The sequence below is a fragment of the Marmota marmota genome, unplaced genomic scaffold (assembly GCF_001458135.2).
Source record: "Marmota marmota marmota unplaced genomic scaffold, marMar, whole genome shotgun sequence".
NCBI lineage: Eukaryota > Metazoa > Chordata > Mammalia > Rodentia > Sciuridae > Marmota > Marmota marmota.
In genome coordinates this window covers 4109767-4132665 of record NW_025999925.1, presented here as the reverse complement: position 1 = coordinate 4132665, position 22899 = coordinate 4109767, and the positions used below count along the sequence as shown (strand labels likewise).

At 38.0% G+C, this 22899-nt stretch overlaps 1 protein-coding gene across 4 annotated transcripts in view; it reads left to right on the top strand.

Moving 5' to 3' along the window:
* Ptcd2 (pentatricopeptide repeat domain 2) overlaps positions 1-19601 on the top strand; it is a 29006-nt gene extending 9405 nt beyond the window's left edge. For 3 of the 4 annotated variants that reach the window (XM_015497811.2, XM_048800152.1, XM_015497812.2), the window contains 6 exons: positions 1965-2043; positions 2427-2518; positions 4675-4788; positions 9494-9568; positions 12961-13074; positions 18786-19601. In XM_015497811.2, coding sequence (XP_015353297.1) covers positions 1965-2043; positions 2427-2518; positions 4675-4788; positions 9494-9568; positions 12961-13074; positions 18786-19013 — 702 coding nt within the window. In that variant the 3' untranslated portion in view covers positions 19014-19601. The remainder of the gene's footprint in view (positions 1-1964; positions 2044-2426; positions 2519-4674; positions 4789-9493; positions 9569-12960; positions 13075-18785) is intronic. The other variant, XM_048800153.1, reaches the window with a different exon arrangement.
* Positions 19602-22899: the final 3298 nt, after the last annotated feature.

Genomic DNA, 22899 nt, shown 5'->3' with positions numbered 1-22899 from the left:
TCCTAAAAATAAAAATAATAGTTATTTTTGCAATTATTTAATATTTGCTGCATCCTCAACATTGTATTTTTGCACTTTACACATTTCATTTCATTGTTTTCCACAGTAAATCTGGTAAGATGATGAGGAGACTGAGGCTTGGAGACATTATAAATTCATCCTTGGTCAGAAATATTTGTTGAATTTGGGGGCTGGGACTGGCCACTGTGTACATTTTAGTATATTTAGTAACCTCTATAACAAATTACTTTGTCCTTTTGCCTCTTTCTCTTTTTCATATAAAGTGTTCTGTATGTGGTGGAACTCTTACCCCTAGGCTTGTCCTGCCTTAAGGACACCTGTATGTTGGACAGATGATAAAGCAGACAAAGGTAGTTTCAGAACATTACCAATAGTTTGATCTTATTTTTTTTCCTTAAAAGAAGAAAAAATATATATACAAATATATATTTTACTATGTGGCTGTTGAAACTCAGGAAACTATACTGTATATCTTTGATATTAGAATTATTAAAAATTCTCACTTCATTTCATATAATTTTGTATTGTTTGACTTTTTAAATAAGCATGTTTTATTGTTGTAATCACTGGAAGACAAGTGTTTCACTATAGTAAAGTTGTGAATATGATGGTGAAAAAGAAGAAGGTTTTTTTAAAATCATTTATGAAAAATTCCTATGTAAGTAAGTTTTTTCGAGTAGAATGAACAGAATTAAGAATTAGTGAGGGCTGGGGTTGTGGCTCAGTGGTCAAGTGCTTGCCTAGCATGTGTGAGGCACTGGGATCAATTCTCAGCACCACATAAAAATAAATAAAGGTCCATCAACAACTAATAAAATATTAAATAAAAAAGAATAAGTGCATAAGACCTAATTTTCCACTGAGCTGTCTTCTCAGAAGTCTTCCCTCTCTGCTTTTCACACCTCTCCTGTCTCTAACCTTTATTGATGCCTGAAATTATAGTTTTCTTCTTCGTTTGTATTCACTTGTTCATTTTCTCCTCCACCAGAATTGAGCTTTAGTAAATTATAAACCCAAGTAGAGTTTAGAACAGGGTGTGCATATTATTTAGCATTTGTCTTTTCTCAGCATCTAGAACAGGGTAGGTTCTCAAAAAAGAACAAACTTGAGCAATGCGTTTAATGACATAATTTGAATATCACCTGTCACATCATCATGGCATTCATTTGGGGAAAATGTCAGGGACGTATTGGTTCAAGGATAATGCACAGTTTCAGTCAGAAGGAATAGATCTATATTGTATAACATGATTACAATAGTTAATGACAGTATATTATAGTCTTACAAATTGCAAAGAGAATAGATTTTAAGTGTTCTCACCACAGAAAATTTTAAGTATGTGAAGCAAGGCACATGTTATTTAGCTTGACTTGGCCGTTCCACAATGTATACATATTTCAAAGCCACATGTCCACAGGAATATATGCAAAAATATATGCAATTTTAGTCAATTACAATAAACAGATACAAGATGAAAAAGTGTTGAGAAATAAATGTCGAGAACCACTAGTTTAGTGAATTGTTTTCAAAAAGTTATCCATTTGTGAACTGAGGACCATGGCTGTGTGAGACCCTTCTGTCTTACTTCCCAAGTATATTCATAGCTGTTGTATTGTATTAATAGTTGGTACCTAGGTTCCAAGGCCACCCTATGGGGTTAACTGGTTTGTTTCTTCAGAGCCACGTTTCATACAGATGTTCTTCACTGTATTTATGAAACCCAGAGAGCTCTTGCCTCTTGTTCAGTGTGCATATTCCCAAAGGCAACACAGTGGGCAGCAGCTTAAACTTTTTTCAAAAAATAAATATTTGGTATTTCAGATTATTAGAGACCTCAGGAGGCCAGATGCAGCAAGAATAAGACTTGGATAGAGAAGATACAGTATAAATGCCTCCTTAATAGTTTTAACTTTTTACCAAACTGTATTGTTTTTCTTCATTAGCATTTACATGGTTTCTTCTCAGACTCCACATCATTCAATATTTTGATGGATATGTTATTTATCAAAGGCAAATATAAAAGTAAGTACTACCACCTGTTGTTGAAAAATTCTGCTGTCTTTGGTAATGTAGCAATTGGGGGGGGAAATGGACCATGCAAAAACAACCCTTATGAGGGGCTAAATTATGGAGACCTCATTATTTAAATTTGAAAACATTGCATTGCGTGTTATTCCTTCAATGAAACATTTCAGATTTTGCTGATGCTAAAATTGTGGCAGCTTTTAAAATTTTAGTTCTTCCTACTTGACCTGATAATTTAATTTGACATTTAGCTAATTGCTGTATGACTTTAGAACAGCTTTTATTCTACTGAATTCAGTAGATGGTGCTGAACAAGTTAGAGCTTTGAGCACCACCAGTAGATGGATTTAACACTGCTGGCCACTCCTCACTTTTGGCAGATGCCTTGGAAGTGTTGATAGAGATGAAAAACCAAGATGTGAAGTTCACCAAAGACACCTATGTCCTTGCGTTTGCAATTTGCTACAAACTGGTAAGACTATTTCCTTTTAAGTTTCAGGGCATTGTGGGTAGTGTTTGAAAGGGGGTTTATTTTTATTCTCTACAAATAAAGTTCAGTTTCTCTGAAGTCTGTTTTCCATCTGGTGGGAATATTTCAATTTTAAATGTATTCATTTTTAGAAAACTCAAGTTAGTCTTGTCTGACAGTTTGATCATAGGAAAAGCAATTATCTTTTACTCTTCTCTGAAGATTGTGTAGATAGTGAGAACAAGAGACTGTGTCAGGGTCAAGCTCTACTCTAGAGTTGTCTCATATGCTGGACTCTACTAGATCTGTTTTTCCTGTTGCCATTTTCTCTGAAATCAGAGCATCCTTCTGTGTCAAACTCCAGAACTACCTTGCTCTCATCTGTGAAGTTTTTGTGATCGCCAGTACTAAAGCGACATCTCCTCCAAACATCCCCTAATTGTGCTCTATTTATATCACATACTTGTACTTAACTTTGCCCAGATTTCTTCCTCCTCCTACAGCAGGAGATCCCTGAGGCTTCTTTGTATCCCAGCATCTGACATAGTACCTAATACCTGACAGGGCTTTAATAAATGTTTATGGCATTCAAAAGGCTTTCTAAGGACAGGAGCCCTGGCTTACAAGTCCTTATGTCATTACTGTACCGGGATTGTTTCTTATACATAAAAACTATTCTTTCAGTATTTGTTCAGTGATTGATAACTGAAATAGTGAAATGACCAAGCCTCAGTACATTACTTTAGTCATTCATGCCATTTAATCTTTGGATATTTGGATAACAGAATCATATACTGAAAACAAAAGAACACCAAGCAAGGCTGAAGAACATGGGCCTTTGAAAAGCTCCCTAATATAGCAGTACCAGCTTTCCAAAACAGAGAGGCAGGTGGGTTAACAGTGGAAATGAGACCAAATGGGAAATTGAGAAACTTGGAGTCTAGTCTCAGTTTTGTATCAACTGACTTGTCTTTGAACTGAGCATGCATGTACCTCACTTATAAAATGAGAGCAGGTTGGATTCAGCAGTCAGCAAGCTTTTTCTGTAAAAGGCCAAATAGTAAGTATTTGAGGCTTTGAGGAACATACAGTTTCTGCCACATATAATTTCTGTCACATATTCTTTGTTTTTTATTTTTATAAGCCTTTAACAACATAAAGACCATTCTTTGCTGTAGATTGGATATAGCCCAAGGGCTATCATTTGCTGACACCTGGGTTAGATCACATTCTTCCCAACCACACCATCCTATGATCCTTCTGGAGCAGAAGGCCAACAAAACACAACACTGGAGCATCAGTTAGTCAATTTTCTGGCCAATTTAAAGACACTTTCCTGTGTGTATGCTGAGGTAGAATTCAATTCTTATGCATAAGAAGAGCAAGAAGACTTTTCTCCTGCATTGTGTCCAAGAATAACTTGTTTCACTTAGTAGAGACAAGTTGGAAAACTGAGCTGGTCAGGCAGTGCAGATTCCAGGTCAGTTCTGAGAACTGCCCTCTCATCAAATGCAGAGTTGTTTGAGGATTGGAAGGTAAGTCATGACATGACATAGGACACACGCACAGCTGGTGCTATTCTCGAAAGCTTCATCTACCTGCAGTGTGACACGGGGTGGAAAGGGATTTGGTTCACCATTGTTGTCTTGCTGGTTTGTGTGTCACTCACATTCTTGAATTTTTTTAAGGTTTCTGTTTTGAGGAGATTCTTTTATAATTTATCTTCATATTAGTGTTGATGTTTTTAAATATTTAAGCTTATATAGATATTTTCAGATTGGAAATCCTCCCAGAAAAGTTTCCTAGTGTTACTGAGCATTATTATACTATTTAGTAGAGTAGCAGGCTGACTGTACTTTTCTACTACAGCATCTTTGTCTGGAAACTAGCTTACCCAGATACAAAGAGACCTGGATGCCCCAAGTCAGAAGTTGACAGCTTGAAAAGTAAAGTTAAGCTGGATTTGAGTGGCGAACATGTAGATAACCTGTTCTGTTTGCAAAGACCATTATTTGCTGTATGAGGAGCTTAGCTTTTTAATTGACTTGAGATAGGCTCTGGGAAGTACTTACAAAAGAATATCTGAAATGCTAAGCACATTAATTAGTTTTAAAGGTAAAAGTTCATGACATTTATTAAGCAATCCTGTCTCCTCACAGAATAGCCCAGAGTCTTTTAAAATCTGTACTACATTAAGAGAAGAAGCCCTAATCAAAGGAGACGTTCTTTCCAGGAGAGCCTCCTGCTTTGCAGTGGCGTTAGCTCTGAACCAGGTAAGATTTGGGGTGCACATAAGTAAATTGGGAGTGGGCAGGACTTCCCTACTTTCATTTATTTTTTATTTTAATTAATTTTTTACCCTTCTGACTGAAGTAAAGAAAAAGTTCCTGTAAAGAAAACAATGCCTTTGTTGCCATAGCAGTCTACATCTATGCCTGTATGTTTTTATTTATAGTTGAGGACCTAACATGCATTTCTATTTAGAATGTGTTGGCCAAGATCCTGTGGGGAACCAGAGAGGAATGCCAGACTCTAGAGAGAATTTTCTTAGTTAATTAAAATGAAGATTACAAATGGTCAGTTTATTATGTAATGCTCTCAGAGAGCAGTTTAAATTAATGCTCTCCAAAGCTGAATTCACCTTAGATAAATGAGGACTCCTGCCACAGCCCATTGCTAGAATGGGATTTCATAGTTAGACCCAATTACTATTATTAGGTTGAGGCTTAACATCCATTCTCAACCCCCCATAACCCCCCATCAGATAAATGAATGCATCTGAAACCCAGAGAGGACACCTCCCCGAGTCATACCTCAGAGTCAATGAAGGACAAAGAGCTGGAACCTTGGAAAATCCACTCCTTTTTTTTAGGAGAAAACCATTTTTAATTGAAAAATAAAGCAACACATCTCAAATAAGACTCTGAACAACATAAACTGTAATTTGTTTAAAGAAAAGGCTTTCCTAAGTGGTATTGTGAAATTTGGGTATCAGTATTAATACAGTTATCCTGACAAATTATTTAAAATAAGAACCTTTTCCCATGAACTTAATTTCCATAAATTAAAGTGTACAGGTTTTATCGCTATTTCCAACCCAGTGATAAAAGAAGGGGCAATTTTAAACAATTACTTTTATACATGAGCTCCCAGAGAAAAGCAAATCCCAAAGTCAATATTTTCCTTATGAAAAAGCTTATTTGTAAAACACATGAGACTATTAATATTTAACTCAGTCACAAAACTTCAGAATAAAATTTCATCAAGATGACCTCTACAACAATTTTCCTTTAAAGAAGTCTGCAAATTTCAGAATGATTTAAGATGACATACTGGGCATGTTAAACTTTGAAAGAAACTGCTACAGTTATTGCTTTAAACTGGAAAAAAAAATGTAGTCGAAAGTATCTTTTTAGAAAGAACTCGCCCTGCTGTTCTTAAAATTACATTCATGTTAACTGCAGAAAAAATGTTAAAGCATACAGTAAACATTACTCTTAGAATAACAGAACAAAGGCATTAAGATGTATGGCTTTTTGTGTGATTGTTATTACTGTCTATAAATAAAGTCATTGCTGTTTGACTAAAAAAGGTTTTTACAAAACTTCACTTCCAAAATTAAAATTTTTATTAAACCAAGTTTATAAAAATGTTCACTGTAGAAAAGTCACCAAGGGTTTTAAGAAAACCAGAATACACCTTTTTATACAATATATGTATGTATTAGCAGCAAACTACTTCTGAGATTTTGATCTTTTGGTAATTTTAAAGAAAGCATAAACATTGTATATTAGGAATGTTGGCGAATTCACTTTATCCTTTTATTCTGTGATTTGGCCCTTCTACAAAATACTTTATGATTCTCACTAAGAACAAACTTAGTTTTGAATATAAAGTAGCAAAACCGTGGCTGGTAAAATCTATTGACTACATCATAGTCACGCATTATTTTTGAGAATAACAAATGAGCACATATAAACAGGTAATTGTGTGTATACTCAATTTTTAAGTTGTAATAGCAACCAACTTTATGTTATTTAGCATTTGACTGTTACTTTTTTAAGAATTTGGTGATATACAAAATTTTAATCAAATCAGATACTTCAATCCTATATGGTGTGTTCATTTTTAAATCCTTAATAAAAAAATCTGTATAACCTGACAAACTGCATGCAAAGATATAAATGTATGTATGTGTATATATATATATATTATGTAATACATACAAAAGTATATGTACATGTATATCTTTAGCTTTGAATTTTTTTAATATATTTTTTTTAGTTGTAGATGTGCACAATACCCTTATTTTATTTGTAGAATAAATTTATTTTTTATGTGGTGCTGGGGAATGAACCCACTGCCTCATGCATGCTAGGCAAGCACTCTACCACCGAGTCATAACCCCCGCCCAGCTTTGAATTTCTTTAAATTGAAAGTTTCAAGTAAGTTTCATCCTAGCTAATGAGAAACACTGGTGGAGTAGCCACTCTTAAAGAGCCCTGCCTATTCCAAGGCCTTAAAAATACAAAATATTTTGTATGTTTACTATGTAGTTAAAGATATTTTATGGCAGAGAAATACTACCCAAACCAGGTTATTTACTCAGCTGGTACAATATGGCAGAGAACTCTTGTTTACTTCTAATTAGAAATCAGAATATCTGGGTGCTCCATTTCCATATGGTGCTGGAAACAAATCACTGAAGGACAAAGACTTGTCCTTCACTCAATAGGCATCTACTGGTTCCCTCTTTGTCCATGGGAATTGTTTAAGGCACATGATTTCATTTCTTTTTTAGGTCTTTTTCCCCTTTATGTCTGTGTAAGTTACATTGTTTAGAGTACAGATGTCATGTCATATTTTTGAATCTCTCACTTTCATATAGTGCCTTTCTTGGTTGTGTTTAATGCTTTTGCCCTGAATTCAACTTTGTACAACATTAATATCTCTACCCTTGTTTGAATTTCTCTTTATTTTGACTAGGTTTACATATGCCTGATATTTACACGTTTTCCCATTCTGTGATTTCCACTCTTTCTGAATTGTTTTGTTTTAGGTGTAATCTCTTGTACATTGCATAAATTTCAATTTTATAATGTTTGCAGGTCTTTCCTAACCCGCTTATATTTATATGACATATAGATGATCTTAGGTCTTACTTTATTTGATGCTTTAATTTTTTTAACTTAAAATATCTCATATGGTTGTTTCTGTGTTTTTTGTATTTTTGCTCTAGTGATTACTTTAAAGCTATAACTTTATTGAATTTTCTTAATTCTCTAGTTCCTTTGATAATACCTATTAATTCCCCACTATAAGTGATGGTGAAATTAGCATATTTTCTTTTTCTCCTCTTATTTTCGTCCTTCACTACCATCTAATTTTAGTTGATACATTATCTTTCATAGTGTTTACTTTTCTCTTAAATATTTATCAGCTTTAAATTATATTTTTGACCCACAGGTAATAAAAAGAAGAAAATGGCATACCTTACTTCTTAATCTTCATTTTCCCTTTTCTTGTTTTTGTTGGTATTGCCATTGCCCTGTTGTCCTGGTGTATGATATTTGCTGTCTGTTCTGTAACCATATTCCCCATGTTTGTCTTGGCCCTCTATATGTAGTTAAATAAGTTCCTTGCTAGTTGCTTTGCTACTATTCTTCCAGTCTTCTTTTTGTTGGCTCAAGTGTTTTCTTCTATATTTTCAGAGGAGGAATATTCTCTTGAGCTCTTTCCTTAAAATTATTTTATTTGCCTTTTGTTTTTGGCCAGGTTTAAATTTTTGAGATGACACTTGCTTTTTCTTGAGATTATTTTAGGCATTGCTCTTTTGTCTTCTGGTTTGGAATATTGCCATGGAGAAATCTGAGGTCTGCCTGATTTTCTTCCATTTAGGATTGAGGGGATCTTGTTCATTTTCTCATTTGTGTCCTTGATATCCTTGGGAATATTTTTGTATTGGAATTTCCTCATCTACCAGTTATTTTCTTATCTTTGTTTTACTGTGTTCCTTTCTTTAAGGAAAACACAGTGTGGGCTGGGGTTGTGGCTCAGTGGTGGAGCGCTTGCCTCACATAAACAAAATAAAGGTATTGTGTCCATCTACAACTAAAAACGTTTTTAAAAAATGTCTCTGTGGAGTTCATGTGCTGCATCTTTTTTGATTATTCATCACTGAAAAATACAAATTTCTCTTAGAACAGCCATTTGCAGGAAGTTCATTTAAGAGAGAGCAAAGAAACAGGCACCTGAACCCTATTCTAGACTAGCAGGCTTTTTGTTTAGGCAAAATAATTAATAACATGTATGTTATATAACATGTAAAGTTCTGCCTATAAGTATGTATAGGTTTACTTCTCCCTGGCCAATGAAAATAGGCATTGTGGTGGCGTTCAGTGACAGTCTCTTTTGTGCTGCTGCCATAGTCACACACTGCTTCCTGCAAACATGGCTTATCTGTGGAAATCCTTGACTTGGCTCACCTGCCACTACAAGGACCCAGAAAGTTTCCCTCATTAGTTTAGAACTGTGTTGACTTTACTGTAAACATGATTTTAGGTTATGCACTTCAGGTTGGCCTTGTGAGATCCTTTCAAAACCTTCCCAGGCTCCCTCTCCAGGGTTCTCGAAGTGTTTCCACCTCTTCTCTGGCTTGAAGTTTTTATGTCAGAGATAGGATTTGTGTTTGTGTTTCTCATTCTTGTTTTACTTAAAAGCTAATTCCAGTGGGACAAGAGAAAATTCTAACCTAATGCTGCTATCTTAAAAAATTTGACTTAGGCAGGTTGTTAAAGCATAGAATTATATGCTATTGGATGACACAGTTTATGCAGTATTTATTTTTGATTACTGAATACTCTGGGGCTTTGTGAATAGTCATATTCTGCCTTCCATTAATGATCTTTGTGATAGAGTAATAACTCATGATTTGGGGTAATACTTACTTTGTTTGTTTGTTTGTTTGTTTTCCTTCAGAACCAGGTAGCAAAAGCTGCATCCATTTTTTCTCAAATCATGAATCCAGAGAACATAACTTGCACAAATTTAAATGTAAGTGACTTCTTTATGGTTAAAGATAAGACTTGAAATATAGTAAAATGTTTGCATTTTCAGTCTGTGTACAACAACTTGATCTCCTAAGGTCTTCATTCAGTTCAAAAGAGCTCTTTTTTTGTTTTATTGAGCTCTTCTGTGTGTAAGTTACAGAATCACCCCATGAGAGGAGTCAACAGCAGTTGCTTCCAGGAGTTTATAAATATGTGGGAAGGTTAGATATACTCAAATGTAAGACAGGGCTAAATGCTGAAGGCAGAAGGCATAGCTAGGACTCCTATAGATGCGGAAAGAGGAAGGGAATGGAGACAAAATCACCAGTCTCTTTACTGGACCTTAAGAGGAACCTGCATGCTAATTGCATTCCAGCTGTGGCAGCTAACTCATATGTCTTTGTGATTAATGAGCTCATTACCTATGGTGCATTAGCTATGTCTGATGCATGGTAAGCATTCAGTAGATATCAACTTTTTTCATTCTTATTATATTGCCAGTCTGCCAAGGTCCATTGGCTCCATTGACTTATCTGGACTACTGTGTCACTTGTTTGGAGTCTTGTTGCTTGGGTCAGCAAGAGCTGTACTCATTCCACCAAGACATGTATGACCTTAACCCCTAAAACCAAAACAAACACAAAACATTCCTCCCAAAAGCATATTCTGTCACCGCTCCCAGTTTTTGAACAGTGAGTCACCTAAACCTTCCTGTTCCAATAAAAAATTTTAGAAGACCATATTATCATTAAAGGCACTGTAGTCTCCATGCAGCCAGCTCCTTTCAAGGCCCTGCTTATGTGCTGAGAGCATTTGTGTTGTGAGGAGTTGGACAAGAAAAGTCCCCAGCTTTCAAGGGCTTCCCATCTCCTGAAACAGTCAAGGGACTGAGAAGAAGAAAATATTTCCATGGAACTGAACCATGTGAAGAGCGGTGTGAGATGAACTAGGGTAACAGATCCCAGATGCATTGGAGTATTCCAAGAAGAGGGAATGAAGGACAAGACAGGGCTAACTGAGGTCTGGGAGAGGAGGTCATGTTGAGCAGTGTTCTGAAGGAAGACAGGTCTGTGTGATTGAAGGGATGGAGGTAGAAGTATGTTCTTTGCTAACAGATTGCTTTTAGTGAGGCTTTTGTTTAAAAGAATACAAACTCTTAATTCTAAGCACCTCTTACCATCTGAATTTTAGGTAAGTTACTTCATCTCTGTAGATCCTGATTTCCTTTGATCTGAAACCGTAATGATACTTGTTCTTTTATTTTGGGCATTGAAAGAAGTAAGTGAATGAGGTAGTTTGCATAGTGCCAGACACTTAATCAATTAATATTTGCCAATACTAGTAGTATTTGTTTCACATAAGGTCAGTTAAATAAAAAGGAAAAAATTTCAGAATGGGAATTAGACAAAATTCCCAAGCTTCTCAGAAAAAAAATAGTAACACTTAACAGTAATAATGATTTTCATTTCTATACTTTAGTGGTTATTGTCAAAAGTCACCCCCACTCCATTGCCCATTGACTTCGGGAGAATGACTAGGTCAACATTTATGGTCAATTTCAGAGAATAAGGTTAGGCCAGAAGTCTAAGATAAGGATACTGGAGTCTACACTTAACTTTTCAAAATGATTTCTCATGAGGGAAAGATGGAGCCAATGACAACAGAGAATCTGAGAAGGAGATGGTCTTAGAAGAGAAGAGACTTCTAGGAAAATGCCCACAAAGTATTTTGCATAGGGCATAAGCCGGGAGGGGAAGAGTGTGAAAGCCATCAGCTCAGTCAGTCTGCAGACACCTGGTGATGGGTCTGCTGTGAACTGACATATGCCACAAGAAAGGGATGTAAGAGACTCACAAATGAGTTTATAAGGCGTTCATGGTGAGGCAGAGGAAGCATCAGAAAAGTCAGGGAACAATAACAGCTGTGTAGAGTTCCAGCAGGGCTCAGCACCCCACCTGGAATAGCAGATCCCCACTGTCCAAAGAGAAGCTTTGGGGGCATCAAGCTGAAAATTCAGAGGCTAAGGCAGGTCTGGGAGGCTGAGGCTGTTTGGCAAAGCTCCAGAGTCCCAAAGGTCCTGTCATTTGAGCCACCAGAAGACTAGGAACCCTGGTCTTCTAGCAGATACCATATGTCATTTGTATTCTTCTCCACTTCCTACTGGTTATGGGCAACTCTGGTGTTCAAGTGTGTGACTGATTCTGAGGGGAGTGGCCTGCAGATGTGCTAATTTTATGATGGGACAGGAGTAGAATTGCTGGAATTAACAAGAAACTCTTCCCCTAAAGCCAAAGCCATCCAATAGTTCAGAGCATCAGGAAGGAAAGAAATCCAGTAGAGTGTGGGAGAGGTGCTATAGGTGGATCATTGGTAGTTTTTCCTGGAGTTGAAATGAGGTTAGTAGAGAGAAATCAAAGATAGTGAGATGGGCAGGTTTTAATTTAAGTTTAGCTAAGGTACAGTAGGCACTTTACATTCATTAGCTCATTTTATAGAGGCCTATCAAAACAATATTCCTCCGTAGTATAGGTAGGGAAATGAAGAGTCAAAGGGTAAGTTCAGTTACCCAAGTTCTCACAGCAGATATATGAGTCAGGGTTTTAACTCAGACACCTGACAGTGAGGCCCCAGGTTTCTCCTCTCCAGACCTACAGAGATGAGGAGGGTTGTGCCTCTCTCATGCAGGACTGGAGCTGGCCACTCCTCCTGAGTGGTAATGAACAGAACATAGGATTAGATGTCAAAAAACATAATCCACTGCCAGTGCATTATGTTATGCATTAAGCCCACTTCGCAGATTTAGACTCTTCAGCTCTCTGTCCTTACCTGTCTCTCACAGCTGTTAATCAACTCTAGTAATATCGTTTGTTTGTTTTGTTTTTACTTCTCCACTTCCTACTAGTTGTGGACAACAGTGGTGTCCAAAAAAGATACCAGAGGCTGTCTATGCCCAGTAGGAGGAGAAATGCAGGGCATGGTAGGCAGAGCGTGTGCTCGGTGCCAGGGTAGGAGGATGGGCTCCTTTTCTCTGAACTGGAAGATCAGCTAGTGCATGTAGTGGGAGGGTTATCCTTTAGGCAAGGACCATGTAAGGAACCTTGAATTGATGCTGAATATGAATCATCCTCTTTATGAACTGGGTCACCGACTTAAAGATAGTTTTTTTTTTGTTCAAAAATTATAACCCAGAAATCTCTTCTAAATGTCCAGTCTCAATTTCTCATGTTACAACATAAGCACCGTTTTGAACCTGCACAAGTGATTGAATGTATTAGGAATTAGCATCAAAACATGGCGTGTGCCTATTGATGCAAACTTATGTAGCTAGGTGCGTTTCCAACCATTGAAATACTGGCTCATGCTTGTTTTTGCCTGCTTGTTTCTTTTTTTATTCAGATTATTATCCATATCCAGTCAAATATGTTGGAAACCCTGATAGATATACTAATGAATGCTGCAGAAGGAAATTTATCAATATTTGTGAAAAAACGTGTGTTCTCAGAGGAAGTGGTGAGTGTGCAAGTGCTGCAGAAATCATTTAAAAGTGAAAAAGCACTCTTAAAAATATTCACCTGATTTCTTGATTCTTTAACCCATCTCCTTAAAGAGATGTCAAACATGGCAGCTCCGTCATTCCTGTTGTAAAGCTTTTGTTTGCATACAAAGATTTGTTTTATTCCGACAGAATATGTCTTCTAATAGTCTAGGAAAACATCTTTGTTTATGTTACTCTTTTCTGTGCACAGTTTTCATGAGCTTTGTTTCTTTTACACGTGGATGACAATTTTACACCTTTTTCCTTTCCCCTAAAGCTTCCAATACTTTTCTCCTCTTGTCTTATGCTCAGTTAATGACCTTGCTTCCTGTTTTATGGAGAAAATAGAAATCATCAGAAAAGAATGACTGCCCCATAGACAGCCTCTGGCTCCTTTCTCTATATTCCCATGGTGACTGCACGCATCTCTTAATCCAGCCTTGCATGGTGTACTCTCTGCCCCCTCTCCAGGGTATCAGCCTAGAAATTGTCTTATTCTTTTGAGCATCACAACATCTCCTTTCCCATGGTCATTCCTAATTGCAAACAATAGGGTATAGTATCTTTCATCCTAAAAATTTGTCCTACCATGTAGGTAGGAAGATTCAGCCTCATAAAGTCAGTTCTCCCCAAGTTAACGTGATGAGATAATATGATCCCAATAAAGATTTCACTGTGTTTCTTTCTGTAGTTTAAGTTTAGATGCAATTACAACCAAGAAAGAATAGCTAAGAAAACCCTATGAAAAAGAGCAATAATAAATACAAGGCTGAGCAGATACTAAAGCATATTAAAGCTTCTATAATGCAAACCATGGCAATAGCACATGAATGGGTGAGCTAATGAGATAGCATTGCAAGTCCAGGGATACTTAGATGAAGACAAAAGCCATTGTCTCAGATAAATGAGAATAGATAGACATTTCTAAGAAGTGGTACTAGAAAAAGTAGAGAGCCAGTGGAATACAAAAATTTTATTTGTTCTTGTACCACAAGCCAAGGTAAATTCCAAATGGATAAGATATGAAAATTTCAAAATGAAATAATGCAATCACTAAGTGTAACCATTAGTGAATTACTTTATATCCTGACAGTGGAAAATTTTCTTTCTTAGTCAAAAATCCAAATCAATAAAAGAAATGATTGAGCTGGGTATGGTGGCGCATGCCTGTAATCCCAGCACTCCAGAGTCTGACACAGGAGCAGTTCAAGGTCAGCTTCAGCAACTTAGGAAGAACCTTGTCTCAAAACAAAACAAAACAAACTCTGGGGATATAGCTCAGTGGTTAAGTGTCCCTACGCCCTGGGTTCAATCCTTAGTACCAAAAAAGAAAAGATTGGTAAATTTGACTGCATAAATTTGTTTTTGTTTTTCGGTATGACAGAGACACCATAACAAAGTCAAAAGGTAAACAAGTTGGAAGGAAAAGCTTTCAAACTTTAATTATACAGAGAACTAACTAACCTTAATATATAAAGAACAGTTTTTAAACATTGTAAGAAAAGGACCAACAACCCTAAAGAAAAATGGGTGATAGGGACAGAATTCACTTAAAAGAATTATGAATGACCTTTAAATATTTGGAAAGATTCTTAACCTTGCTCATATTAAAGGAAATGCAAAATAAAACTTACCTGTGGTTTTACTTGTACCTTAGATGATAGAAATCTGAAAGTTTGACATCTTATTCTTTGAATGTCCATTTTCCATTACTGTCATGAAATACCTCAGGCTGCTATTTCTTTGCTTACAAAGAAAAAGGGTTTACTTAGTTTACAGTTTTGGAGGTTGAAAGTTCAAATACTGTGGTACAGGCTCTGACAAGGGCCTCTTTGGCTGTGTTACCTCATGGTAGATGGCATCATAGTAGAAACTCCTATTGGAGGAGAAGTCACATGCTATGATGAGAAACCAGAGTAGGAGAGGGGCATGCTTACTCTTTTATACCAATCCTCTTACAAGAACCAACTCAGGGTCCCATAGAATCTCTTCCAAGGGCAGAGACCACAGTGACCTCCCACTAAGCTTCACCTCTTAAAGGTCCACTACTTCTTAACCACGCCACACAGGGGACCAAGCTTTTAACAAATGAACTTTGGGGGGATAAACCACATCAAACCATAGCAATAAGGCTCTGAGGAAACAGGAATCATCATCTCATGAGGGTGGAGGGAATGCAATTGGTATAGTCCTTGTGGGGAGACATTCAGCAATATGTAGTAGAATTATAAACGAATTTACCCTTCGACTCAAGCCTCCCACTTCTTAGAATACATAAACTGACAAAAATGTAAGAAGCTGTATGTAGAAGGCTGTTTGTTGCAGGCTGATTTGTAATAACAAGAGACTGGAAATAACCCAGTTTCTTTCTTAGAGAACTAATTGAACAAATTAGGTTTTATTCATAGGAAGCACTGCTATGCAACTCTAAAAGAAATGAGGAATAACTACAACATGTAATTCTGTGGATCACTACATATATGGACCACTTGGATATATATTACTAAGTAAAAAAAGCAAGATACAAATCAGTGTGGTGTGCTCTAAGAAGGGAATGTGTGTGTGTGTGTGTGTGTATTTGTGTGTTCATATAGGCAGGCAGTACATAATGACATTTTGATCAGTGACTGACTGCTTATGTGATGGCACTCTCGTAAGATTATATTGCTTTTAGACAAGTGCAATGGTACATACCTGTAATCCTAGCTACCTGGAAGGCTGAGGCAGGACAATTGGAAGTTCAGGGCCAACCTCAGCAACTTAGACCATGTTTCAAAATAAAAAGGGCTGAGGATGTAGCTCAGTGGTAAAGCACTTGGCCAGCACATGCGAGGCCCTGGAGTTAACCGCCAATACAGGGGTGGGAGCATGGAGGGCTCTCTAATGCCTAGTAACATACATGGTAATCTTTGCTTGTCTGAGTACACTTATGTTCATGTAAGTTGCCTGACAACACATTTCTCAGAACATATTCCCATCATTAAGTGACACATAACTGTATATTTATATGTGAATAGGTTGAGAGTTTTGAAAAACAACAGATGGAAAAACCAAAGCTTAATCAAAACAGTTGTGGAAAAGTGAGAGAACTGTGACTTTTCTGAATGTACCTTGTTTGTATATTTGACTTTTTAAAAACTAGTTGTAGATGGGCACCATACCTTCATTTTATTTATTTATTTTTATGTGGTGCTGAGGATCAAACCCAGTGCCTCACACAAAGCGCTCTAGCTCTACCACTGAGCTACAACCAGAGCCTTGTATGTTTGATTTTGGAACAAAGTAAATGCTTTGCAAAATTCAGAAACAAAGTTAAATAAAAATGAAGAGGAAAAGAAATTCCTAGGAATTGAAAGCAAAATGAAACAAACCCTTGGGCCATATTGTAGGCTTAAGTATGCAAAGAGGAATTATTGCTGGTCATTTGAAATGTAGTCATTTGTACATCTCTAATGCCATGTAACATAAGGGAGAGGAGAACTATAAAGAGATCATAAATTATTGACAATGGTCGTATTGTCAGTAATAATACTGGCATTGTTATTTTGACCAACAGCGTGGTCTGTTAGTTGGTCTGCCCTATTCCCTATTTCTTCCTCCTTCTTCTGCCTGAATAGTCCTGGCCCAGGCTGATGACCAAGGTGGCAGGTGGTTGCTTTCTCCCTTGTCAAACTGTTGCCCTCCCAGCCCTTTTCCACTTATTCCTCACTTCTGCCCGAAGACTTCTTCCTGCCAGCAAAGGAAATGTCAGGAAACTAACTGGATATGGTTAACTTAAAGCTTCTTTGTATCTGAGGTCCCGGCTCTGTAGGTTGTGGCCCACCCGAGCCATTCTGGAATAAATTTTTAAAATAGAGGAACTGGAAATATGAACAAATTTTGTGTACCATCATGTGTGTATGTATGTAAGTGTACATACATGCATTCATAAGCACATATGCATACATGATTGCATAACACTGATACAAATCAGTTTTCTCAACAGCATTGATGTTAGTCTTTCCTTAGACCTACAGTCACCCATTTACATGACTGGAGCATCCAAACAAACCCTACATGGAAAAATTCTGATATAAGACTTTTTTACTTTGAAAACTAATCTCTAGTTCCGTGTATTACCCCTGGTTACTGTGAGACCGCTCAGGGATCTGCTTGATGAGAAATGAATTGATTTATAACAAGTCCAGTAGATTTTGAGTTAGTTCTAAACACATGTATGAGGGATTGTGTATGGAGTGTAATATTGTCAACTGTATTTTTAAAATGCTGTATTTAATATTTATACCCATTAAAAATGTGTGAAGGGGCTGGGGATATAGCTCAGTTGGTAGAGTACTTGCCTGGCATGCACAAGGCCCTGAGTTCAGTCCCCAGCACCACCAGGGGGGGAAAAAAAAGTATGGCAATAAGACTAAACTTAAGCTGCTATTATTGTACCAGAAGTATTAAAAAGAATTGTTGATTTTCTACAGTGCTGTTACGAAAAGACTCAAGCATTAGCTATTTTTTTGTTGATTTCTTTTTTAAAATGAAATTAATAAAATCTCTTTTCTGTGTAAATTTTAGCATGGGACTCACGATGCCATTTAATATTTCTGTGGTGATACAACCGATGTAGTGTATGAAGTTAACACACATTCCCTCCAGCTTGGCATGTTTGCTCCTTTTAGAAGCCATATGCTGCACATTAAATCAGTTCACCTTGAACTTGAGGACTAAACAAGCTATTCTTTTCAAGAACCATTATGAAGAGCTTAGGCTACTTGTCTGAAGGTTTGGCTGGGGGAATGTGCAGCTGGCAAATAAAATGCTTTATTTAGAAGATGACCAAAGGATTTGTTAGGAATCTTGAACTCACTTAAATTTCACTGAGAAATGTACGTAAGCTGTATCTTGATAAGAATTAAACTAGGCACAATGTTGATTTTGTTCAGAAAGTAGCTTCACGTTCTAACTTTGAGCTCACTGTTATTTATAAAATTAAATGCTATACACTTATTGTTTATACCTCTGGCCTAGACCTCTCCTCCACATCCCAGACCTGTATATTAACTGCCTCTCCCCAAGTCCACATAGGTGTATCACAGGTGTCTCAGTCATGTCCAAAACAGACCTTGATTTTCCCCTCCAAAATTCACTCTCCAAAATATATTTTACATATATCGACTTCTTCATCTTTTCTCTATTCTAAACCACCATCCTTTCTTCTCTGGACTGCTGTAGTGGCCTCCACTATTCATGTTCCTGCACCCTCCCATTCATTCTCTGAACAGCTTTTTAAACCTAAATCAGATCATGCCCCATTTAGACCGTCTGATGTGCTTTTAAGCTAAATTCAAACAGTTACCATGGACTGTATGTAAAGCCCGATGTGGTGTGACCCTTCTCCCGCTCTAATCATTACACTGAACAAAGTTAATTCCATTGATATTTGATGTCCTTCCCTGATGTGTAACACTGTATAATACATGCCATTTGAACACTCTTTTATAGGAAACTGTGGTTTTCAAGTATGAATTCTGAATTTTTACAGTCAGTCATGCCACTTTGTGCCTCAGAACCCTGGTTTTTATCACTTTAATTGTGCACTGTACATTTTTGCTCAGGTCTGTTTCTTGTTTCTTAGAGAATAAAAAGAACAAGGAAGAAATCTGGTAGAGATGTAATGATCTGCTCTTTCTTCCAGTTGGTCAAGGTGAGGGAAAAAGTGAAGGATGATGCACCCAACCTTCTGGCCAAATTTGACGAGATCTATGGGAAATTGCACATAAATGGCCAGGTCACCACTTACACACTGGATACTCTGCTCTGTCGTACCCCCAGGGACAAGAAGTCCCATACATTGCTATTAAACAAGAGGACAATCAGCCGTCGGACCTTCCAGCCCCTCAGCCAGTCCCTGTTGGCTGAGTAACCTCATTTTCAGACTTCCTTGGGTCTAAGGGGCCTGCTTCAAGTGAACGGTTGGCTTTTCTGAGATGTCAGGCATCTAACTTTGGTTGACGCTGTGCTAACACCAAGTCTTCTCCCTAAGTCCTGAGTTCATTGAATGGTGTCATGCTGATCAGAGAAATTATTATGTTGTGCCACTGTGAAGACCCAGATCAGACAGAGAAAGCTCCGCAACCTCAGAAAAGAGACTTCCCCTGTGCGAGCTGCTGAGGGAAGAACGTGGCACCCTGACAAGCGCCCTGAAAAATGGCCTTCACTAAATGTGGTCAATTTTTTCGGACTAATTTTTTTCAGGGAATAGTTACTTGCAAATTATACCCTTGCTGAATTTAAGAGATCTAAACCCCTATCCTACCATATTGGAAAACATGGATTTTCATAGTGTCCTGCCATCATTTTAGCTCTTTGACCCTGAAAAGGTACTTGAGGCTCATTTTATCATCTCCAAATAGTGCTTACATGTGGTTGTATAATAATTTAAAATTTTCATTTAAATTCGTAGAGTCATATTTTCTCAAAAATAAGAGAAATAAAAACACACCTGAGTAAACTTCTTGTGATTGTTTTCATTTTGTCAGCAGCACAAACAAGACCAGAATTTAGTTTTCAGAACAGATAAGCCAAATTTAAATGGTTACTGTTTTGGTCAGGGGTGAGCCACGTACTTTTCAAAATCAATGCCAGTGTAAATGATAATGATTTTTCTTTGTGGGTCATAAATATTTGGTCCTCCAGTTCATCTCTTTTGTTAATGATCTCTTTTTTTCCTTGGAAGCCTTTGCCCTGCCCCCTGTAAAAAATAAATGTGTGGTGAGAGCAGGTCAGCATTTTTACATACTTAGGATGAATTTTACATACTGGCCACTGATGTGCAGGATACACAGCAGCCCCACATCAGTTGTGCCTTTTGTTTCTGAAGGTCCACAGAGAGGGTGGGCCCAGCAGTGGACTCCAAGAGTACTACAGACTCTTTCTTTCCTGCTACTTCCAAAACACTGCTTTAGTGTTATTCTCAGGCAAGAATTGTCCATAGAATCAGACATTTTAGAGTAGGAGGAATCTTCTGAGTCTCCTAATCAACTCCTTCATTTTTTTAGGTTGATGACTTGTCAAATTTGGCATTACTCGTTTGTGGTGTAGCTGAGATTAAAAGCTAGATTTATAGTCTAGAATCCTTCCCACCATACCACACTGTATGTCTTCAAAGAGGAGAGTCCCTTAAGGGATAGGATGCTAAGGGCTCCTGTGACTTACTGCATGGCCAGGAGCTTGCCTCTGGTAAACTGGAATAACACCAAGCTCCTCGGCTTTTTGAGGATGAACCTAGATGCTGAATATGAAGCCTGCAGACAGTGCCAGACACAGTAAGTGCTCCACAAATAGCCACTGTTGATACCACCTTCGTAGGCAGCATGTACAATGCTTGCCCCTAGTTGAAGAATTACATAAACAAATTTAGTTCTTTCTCCTCAGAACTATCCAAAGAATCTCTTTTACTTGTGCTCTATGAAACATTAGGCAGCCCCATATAAGGGATTAATTATCTTCATAGAAGCTTAATGGCTTCTGTGTGTGTGTGTGGTGTTTAAAAGGGAAAAAAAAAAAAAAGCATTTGGATTTCTTGAAGTCTGAGGAAACAACAAGGCATATTTCCTGTTCCCCCAACTTATCTTGGATCTTGTCTAACATTCACAAAGAACCTTTAGACAGCTATAAGCGCTGGGTGAGTGTGGCACTGGTCGTTAGCTAATGACCATTCATTAGCAAAAAGAAGAAAAAGTCTATTTTGTGAGCAAAAAATAGCAACCTTCCCAATCCCTGCTATTCCCCTTGAAGAGGGTGGCTGGTGCTTCGCTGTCTGCAGAAATTGGACCATTTCACCTGTTCCCAGTAGTACAGAGCTAAGTAATGTGATAATGTTCACCTCAAGATAAAAGGTGGTTGTAAACCATCAAAAAAAAAGTGTTGGTATAAGTTATGATGGGTACTTCATTCTTTAAAATTTGTTCATTTCTTTGAAAACAAAAAAGATGTTTCTTTGCAATCACTAATTTTCCTCAATCATCCACTTCTGTTCATGAGAATATTTGATTGGACAGAACATCTTATTCCTCAACTCGGATACCTGTGTAGACTGTTTTACTTCCTGTTGATGTCTTGCCCCAAAATCCAAACCTCAGGATTGTAACCAGTAGAGATATGAGAAAGAAACCAAAAGATATCTCCTAGTTTTAGTTGTGACCAAAACATCCAATAAGAACAGCTTAGAGGAGGCTTATGATTTCAGATGTCTCAGTCCATAGACGGCCAACTCCATTGCTCTGAGACCAAGATAAGGCAGCCCATCGTGGGGGAAGGGCCCAGCTGAGAAAAGCTGCTCAGCTGATGTCAGCAAGGAGGAGGAAAGGTCTGCAAGAAGATATACCCCTCCAGGGCACGCCCAGGGTGACCTACCTCCTGCAGCCACAACTCACCTGCCTACAGTTACCTCCAGTCCATTAAAACTAGGACAGACCGATTAAATTACAGCTCCCATAATCCAATCATCTCACCCCTGAACATTCCCGCACTAACACAGGAGCTTAATTGGAGTGATATTAGGGATAGTGTTCTGGGAATCACTGTCAGAAGCACTCCAAAACTGTGGCTTTGAACACCAATCACTTCATTATTCTCATTATCCTAGGAATTAACTGGGGTCAACCAGGTGCTTCTTGCTCAGGGTCTCATCAGATTATGACTGAGACTGGAGTCAGCTTGAAGATTCCTCACTCTGTACTTGTGGCAGTTGATGTTGGGACCTCACCTGGGGCTGGGGCTAGAACTCCTACACATAGCTTTCTGAGATCATGGTGGCCAGGTTCCAGGAATGAGTGTCCCCAGAGGACCAGGCAGAAGCTGTTGTCCTTTTATGACCTGGCATCAGAAGTCATGGGATTATTTTCACTAAAGTCATATGTCCACCCGAATTCAAGGCAGGGGCGGACACCCCACCTGTCAGTAGTGGGAATGTCAGGACTATTACCGATTTTCTTTTTTCCAACAACTCTATACTTTTTTCCTTTCTTATTACTACTTCGCTAGTTAAGACCGCCACTATCAGGCATCTGTCTTTCAGCTATCCTCTGTTCTGCAGCCTGAGTGAGGTTATCCAAAGTTTGTTCTTCCCCCTGCTTAAAATCTCCTAAGATTCCTCATGTCCTTCTGGATAAGGCTCAGACCTAATGTGACTTAGAAGTCCCTGCATACACTGACCCACATTTGCCCATCCAGCTCCATCCCTTGCTCCTTCGCACCCCTTCCCCCCACACCTCAGTGACTGGCTCGCTCCTACTCATTGTTTTCAGCTCACAACTCAGACATCTTTTCATCTGGGGAAGCTGTATGGGCCCACCTTCCTTCTCAAGTGAACTACCCTAGTATTCTGGTCCTTCACTTATCAAAGCATTTATCGTGTGTCTGTCACTGCTCATCTTCTGTTCTTCCCTGGACTTAGGTGCCATGTCTGTCCTGTCCTCCACAATTTGCCCCACGCCTAGCATAGTAGGTGAATAAATCAAAGGATTAGGACTTATGTAAATTGCTAACCCATTTAACTATATATATATATAATGATGTGGGTGCTCATCACGATCCCCCATGGACAGAGTTTTCTCCCCAGACTCAGTGCTATGGTCTGAATGTTTGTGCCCTGTCCCTCCACCACCCCAATTCATATGTTGAAATCCCAGTCCCCAAGGTGATGGGGACTAGAGGTAACTAGGTCATGGGGGTGGGTCCCTTGTAGATGGGATTGGTGCCATTACAAAAGGGGCCTGAAGAGGCTTATTTGCTCCTTCCATCCTGTG